The sequence below is a fragment of the Mixophyes fleayi genome, chromosome 3 (genome assembly GCF_038048845.1).
Source record: "Mixophyes fleayi isolate aMixFle1 chromosome 3, aMixFle1.hap1, whole genome shotgun sequence".
Classification (NCBI taxonomy): Eukaryota; Metazoa; Chordata; class Amphibia; order Anura; family Limnodynastidae; genus Mixophyes; species Mixophyes fleayi.
In genome coordinates this window covers 293,797,242-293,803,934 of record NC_134404.1, presented here as the reverse complement: position 1 = coordinate 293,803,934, position 6,693 = coordinate 293,797,242, and the positions used below count along the sequence as shown (strand labels likewise).

General features: G+C 44.5%; 1 protein-coding gene across 1 annotated transcript; it reads right to left on the bottom strand.

Annotated features, from left to right (window-relative positions):
- Window positions 1-680: 680 nt before the first annotated feature.
- Window positions 681-3,651, bottom strand: INSM1 (INSM transcriptional repressor 1). Its single transcript, XM_075203828.1, has one exon. It carries the CDS (start codon window positions 3,360-3,362, stop codon window positions 2,010-2,012), a length of 1,353 nt encoding a protein of 450 aa, XP_075059929.1. The 5' UTR covers window positions 3,363-3,651; the 3' UTR covers window positions 681-2,009.
- Window positions 3,652-6,693: the final 3,042 nt, after the last annotated feature.

Sequence of the window (6,693 nt, the reverse complement as noted above, 5' to 3'; positions counted from 1 at the left end):
TCACGTGTCTCATAACTGTATAGAAAACACAAGTCAATAGGCATGGATTTGCATTTGAAAATATTTTATTTGAATAGCAAATTGTTACACAGTCGAAACAGTTCTATTGAAGCTCTCTATAAATAGCTAGCAGTTAAGAAAATAATGTGTGTAGAAAAGAGATTGCTTCTAGACATATAAGAGCTATCCGTTTACAAGAGCCATCTGCCCCTTTAAAGCACAGTTAATGGAAATAGCCATTTGTTTAGGAATGTATAAAGGTGCAACCTTTTTGTTTTATTAGATAGTGTAAGGAAAAAAATGTACAAATAAATAAAAAATAAAAGGTTGCAATCCAGAGCGGAATGTTATAACAACAAAATACTCCAATAAAACCATAATCAAATAATAGTAATATATGTCATTCACATTAATAATAAATAAAATAAATAAGCATAATTAATCATAAAATCAACATATACATTTGGATAGTAAATGTGTTTCTGTAGTTTCATCACAAAATATTTGGGGGGGAAAAAATAGGTTTGTATTTGAGGAAAAGATTTTTTTTTTAATCTCATGTTGTGGCATTATGATTGGCTGGCCCCTATATGGGTGAAGTGATAAAAAGGCAGGTCTTTTTCTACAAAGTTAAAAGACAAGGCATTTGTGGCTAAAGACTAAAGAAATGTCTCCCCCCTCCCAAAACAGCAGGTTTGTTCACAGAAAATATATAGACAGAATCCAGCAGTTCACAAGCCATTATAAAGCTAATCATGTCAGTCATTCCATGGAAAGGCTGTGAAGTATAAAGGCAGTATTTCTCAATATTGACTGAAAACATTAACCCGTAGGCTACAAAACACATTAAGAAGACAAGCCAGTGAGACAAAAATTACAGGAGACAAAAAGCTGATTAAGACCTTGACCCTTCTCGGCAAAAGAGTGGACAAGTTGGCAACTAAAATAGTAGGGACCAAGGAAAGCTCGTCCTACATTAAGCTGCAGGCTTTTGTAGAGTTAACCACATCAAATACATGTAATTCATCCCTCATCCAGGAATACCATGTTTTCTTGTTTTTTTTCTAATCTACAACAAAGAAGACAATTGAACAGATATCCTCGGATTCCAATGTCATGCACACTGACATGACATTAAATGAGCATTTAAGAGACACAAAGAAAGAAAACACCATTACAGTTTTGCATCACTAGTGTTTTGAGGGGAAAGGCAGCACAGGATTTTCTGTAGCAGAAAGCAATAATGTTAACCCTTTAAGGCTAGAGGGGAGATACCCAGCTAGCTGGCAGTGCAAACATTAACATAAAAGATTAATAAAGTCAATACATTGCCTCCATATAGTGCTTTACAGCTCTGCAGAGAATCCCGGGTGGTCTACAGCGAACATTATTACTTTATTGCTGCTATTACAGAAAGTGTTATGTCATTTTCTGATGCTACCTCCCTTAGAAAGTGGACACAGTAACTGGTACAAAACAAAAAAAACTTACAAAATTGAACCAAGAGTGCTCTCTCCCCTTTGTAAATTCTAGGCAATGCTGTCTTGCTTTAAAGCACAATAACCACATTTAATGCACTTCAACCTATGGCTGCTATGAGTGTGTGTGTCATGATTTGGCAGCAAGAGAACAGTAGATCTAAAGGATGGCAGACCTCACGTCTCTAGAGATGGCATTGGTTGCATTAAGAAAGGCACAGTTCTCTTCAGGCGGGTGTCCCGGCCACAGTGGTAAGGGGCCACTGTTTGGCAGCAGTCCATAGCTATCAGAGGTGGTGACAGTCCTGAACTTAGTGGGCATACCCCTGAGAGGGCACTGTGTAATAACTCATACAGTTTGAAGTTCGTATGGCAAGGTGTAGCACCTTGTGGACAAGTACACATGATGCCCCAGTTTGCAGGCCCTCTCACTGCCCACCAGGCCTTTCCTCCTGTGCCCTGCACTAGGCATGGTACTGCCCTAACGGGCACCGCACCCACCCACTGGTCCATGAGAAGTCTTTGGGCTGGTCAGCAGGCTGGGCGCACCGGCACCTGCAGCAGGATGACCTGTCTGTTCTCGGACGGGTGACACTTGTTGATGTGCCGGGTGAGGCCGGGCGAGCTGTAGAAGGTGGCCGGGCAGTACTTGCAGGGGTACAGCTGCGAGGAGTGTAACAGGCGTATGTGGCGCTCCTGGCTGCTCTTCCCCGGGAAGGTCTCTCCGCACACCGGGCACGGGTGGCACTCAGAGCCGCTGCTCAGGTTGACGGGCCCGGGGCTCTTCGGTCTCCTGTCCTCCGGGTAGAGCAGGGTCTCCGCGGTGTGGGACAGCAGGTGTTTCCGCAGGTAGGCCTGGCGACGGAACTTCTTGGCGCACTGCGGACATTCGTACATCCCGTCTTCGGAGCCGGACTCGGAGGCGCCGGGACTGGGGGTGTCGCGGTCACTCAGCGGCTCCTCTTTGGCCGGGGCAGCGGGGGGACGGGGCTTGTGCCAGCGGCGGTGCGAGGCCAGGTTGGCCGGACAGCTGAAGACCTTGTCGCACTCCGGGCAGCGGTACTCCACCCGCACGATGCGGGAACACTTGTGCTGTGCCAGGGAGAAGGGGTCGCTGTACTCCTCCTTACACAGCTGGCAGATGAACTCACCCAGGGGCTTGTGCCCGGAGCTGAGGGGCCGCGGCCGGGGCGGATCCACTGGACCCTCCTTGATCTTCAGCCCCAATACGGGGGACGTGGTCACCTCATCCTCGAATGCCAGCTTGCGGATCGCTTTGGTCTTCTTAGCCGCGGGCGGCTTCTGGTGGTGATGGGGCTGCCCGGCTGTGTGCCCGGCTGTGTGCCCGGCTGTGTGCCCGGCGGTCTGGGCGGCTGTGTGCCCGGCGGTCTGGGCGGCTGTCTGGCCGCTGGACTTGCTCTGAGGCTCGGCCGGCCTCTTCTGGGGGGCACTGGTGGTAGAAGAGGAGGACGCGGGGGGCAGGGTGCCCGAGGAGCTCATCTTCAGGTCAGTGGGCGGGTAGGACTGTGGCTCCAATGCTGGGAATGACTCTGCGGACACCGGGGAGCCCAGGCTGAAGCTCCTGTCCAGGTATTCCCGGCTCACCGGGCGGGTCGGGCTAGAGAGCGGAGGCTGCACAGATTCAGGGTTCCCGAACTGACCGGCTGGAGGCGGCCGGGGACTGCACGGGGGGGCGGTGGCAGCTCTGTCTGGACTGGCCGGGGGGAGAAAGCCTCCAGTGTAATACAACGCCGGTCTCTGGCCGGACACAGCAAAGAGCATCCAAGCCGGGGTCCCCTCCCAGCGGTCCTCATCCTCATCCCGGACCCGGTAGGACACCGGCGGGGACTTTCTGCTTCTCTTCACCAAGAAGCCCTTCGGCATGTCTGGTGCAGTGTGCGGGGAGCAGGGAGCAGTGACAGGTGCAGCTGGAGGGCTCGCAGTGTCAGTACTGAACTGTCCGAGGTGCTGCACCGGCCGCTTCTCTCCTGCACTGTCCGAGGTGCTGCACTGGCCGCTTCTCTCCTGCACTGTCCGAGGTGCTGCAGGACGCGGGGCCGCTCAGTGGATCCCTCACCCTGGGGCCGGCTCTCCTTTATACACTGGGATCTTCGCGAGCACAAGCCGTACTGTCACCACATCAGCCAATCCCAGGCCGGGCCCGGCTACTGAAGTGCTGCTGGGGGCGGGGATGTGACCGAGGCGGCAGATGTACCTGAGCCCCCTCCCCTCCCCTCCGGCTGCAGGCACACGCCCGGCCCCGCCCGCCCTCACGCCTGGCTGCCCCTCAATACACTGCCACACGTGCCTCTCTCCCAGGGGTGAGGAGCCTGACCCTCCAAATACCGCACCCGGCACACAAAGGCGAGAGCTGGACGTGGTGTGTGCAGACTGCCAGGAGTGACACTCAGCACACGAGTCCCGGCCATTGTATATAATGTACAGACTTGTGTTATGTGCAAATGTTACTTATTGCTTCAGTATCAACTGCATATAACTATAATGAGTATATATCATACAGATATAACTATAATGTAGGTATAACTATCATAAGTATATATCATACAAACATAACTATAATGTAGGTATAACGATCATAAATATTTATCACACTGTCATGCAGGTATAACTATCATATGGGTATTACTATCATATAGTTATAACTATCATATATGTATAACTATCATAGGTATAGATCATAAACATATAATGATAATGTAGATATAACTATCATAAACATATATCATATAGATATAACTATCATTTAGGTATTACTAGCATATAGGTGTAACTATCATAAATATATACCATAGGCAAATAACTATAATGTAGGTATAACTATCATAAATATATGTCACACAAATATAGCTATAATGTAGTTATAGCTATCATAAACATATATCATATAGATATAACTATCATATAGGTATAACTATAATAAATATATATTACACAGATATAACTATCATACAGAAATACCTATCAAATATATATAACTATCATATAGGTACATCTATCATAAATATATATCATAGAGATATAACTATTATATAGGTACATCTATCATAAATATATCATAGAGATATAACTATTATATAGGTATGACTCTCATATAGGTATAAATATATATCATATAGATATAACTATCATATAGGTATAAATATATATCAAATATGTTTAGCTATCATATCATTACCGATGCTACTGAGAATGAAAGCTCTGCAAAGCACACTTGCGTTTTTACACCGACTGTACTTCATTTACTTCATTGTTATACCAATGTGTATATTGTTCTTGCTGGGATTATTTTAATATATGTGTATTTATGGCAAGTCATGAATATAACCTACTGATTACCAGACAATGCATCGTCCTGGTAACCATGGGATAAAACGTAACCCATAGTAAATAAATGTGCATTACATCCCTCTACAGCTCACACACGTGTCTAATATATTTGTTATTGAGAAACCGATGGTTAATAAATATGCCCCGTAGATACTGAACAAGCTTGTCCAAAGAAGTGATGCAGTTCGACTAACTTTATTTCCTACCATATTTTCCTGTACCTTTATTTTTAATGGGGGGGTTTCTATAGCAATTGAGTTTATTGAGTAATCGCTGAACTATCACTGGTGATAAATGCGTGTTATTTATCGCGATCAGGAGGCGATGTTTGTTTGTGAAGTAATAACTGGTTTAATTGCCGGCAGTCATCGCGGCCAGTGCAGAGTCGCTATAAATAAAGTGTGTGTAGCCGGGTGTCTGCAGACCCTTGGCCCTTTCACCTCTGGCTAGGAAATTAACCTCTTTCTATTGAGGGGGATTGTGGCCAATCTGCTAGATTTGGAGACACGTGCCTGGAGAGCGAGGGGGGTGAGAGGGTGGAACCTGGGTCTGACCAAATGTCTATCCTCCTTCACAAACAAAAAAACATCTCTAGGAGCTGCTGGACACAAATCACCAGGGGGTCATCCACTCTTATCTCACAAAAGCCACCCAGATTTTGGTCATCAGAACTCCATCTATCCTACACAAAAAGACTGATCGACATACTGTCACTTCTGACGTGCTTCAGTGCCCAGGATAATAAATCATATTATTTATGTACATAGATTCACGCTGGACTTTTCTTTATAATTGTATTCATTACTATTATTTGCTATTGCTATTATGTTCTGAAACTATATACATATCTGTGTGTGCATATGACATTATCCTAGTACAGACGTGATGGTTACATAGACAATAATGCAGGGGAACTTTTATTTAATTCTATTTTGATGCCTATATTTCACAGTTAGAAATGTGTTCTACAGTCAAGAGTTAATAGTAAACTTTATTAATATACGAATTTTATCACATGATTAGTGAAGTAGTCCCCATGGGAATAGGAAAGTATAAGTAATGCTAGTTTTTATATTTAAATCTAACCTAAACAGTACTTTTTTTAGGCTCCCAGAAACACGGATCATTAGCATAAAAATCGTCGAGGTCCCGGAGATAGACATCCACAGCAGTCCAGGGGTGACCTGGTTTCTTGCTGGGTAGAACAGTGACTGTCTGCCTGAAGCAGATGATGCTGTATAGAGAGGGCTATATTACTGTACAGTAGCTGCAGGGGCTCAGGCAGCTGACAGTGAGCACAAGAGAGAAGAGCGGAAGGCTCTGCAGGGCAGGTGCAGAGCATGGAAAGATTAGATACATCTCTTTCTACTCACCAGCCCTGTGCTAAACTACAAGGTAGTCTACAAATCAGTCACCCTGCTGTAAACAAAGTTCTGTTCCAGGTTTACAGCACATGCATACATTATATGTATTTACTTCAAGTCTATAATCGCAGCAGAATTTGTATCATATGGCTGCAATTCTAATTTTATTCAAATGCAACTTTTTTTTCTGCTGCAAAATAAATCTTACATGTTCACATTTCCTTGCATTTTTTATTTTGTAATGTAAAAAAAATAACATAACTTGCTTATTTGATTCAATACTACATCTGAAAAATGTTGTACTTTTAGGAAATGGTGAGCAGTGCTTATCTTTTATATTTAAAATAATGTGAGACAGCTTTTGTTTATTTTTAGACACTCCTAAGGAAAGCAATTTTCCAGATCCACTCAAGATATTTCATTATGCCAGTTATTGGCAATGATAAATTGAATATAAAAACTTACTCTGTACTGTAAGTTTTCTACCATAAATTTATGCATGC

Coding starts and splice junctions, on each gene's coding strand:
- INSM1 (XM_075203828.1), bottom strand. CDS start 3,362: ATGCCGAAGGGCTTCTTGGTGAAGAGAAGCAGAAAGTCCCCGCCGGTG.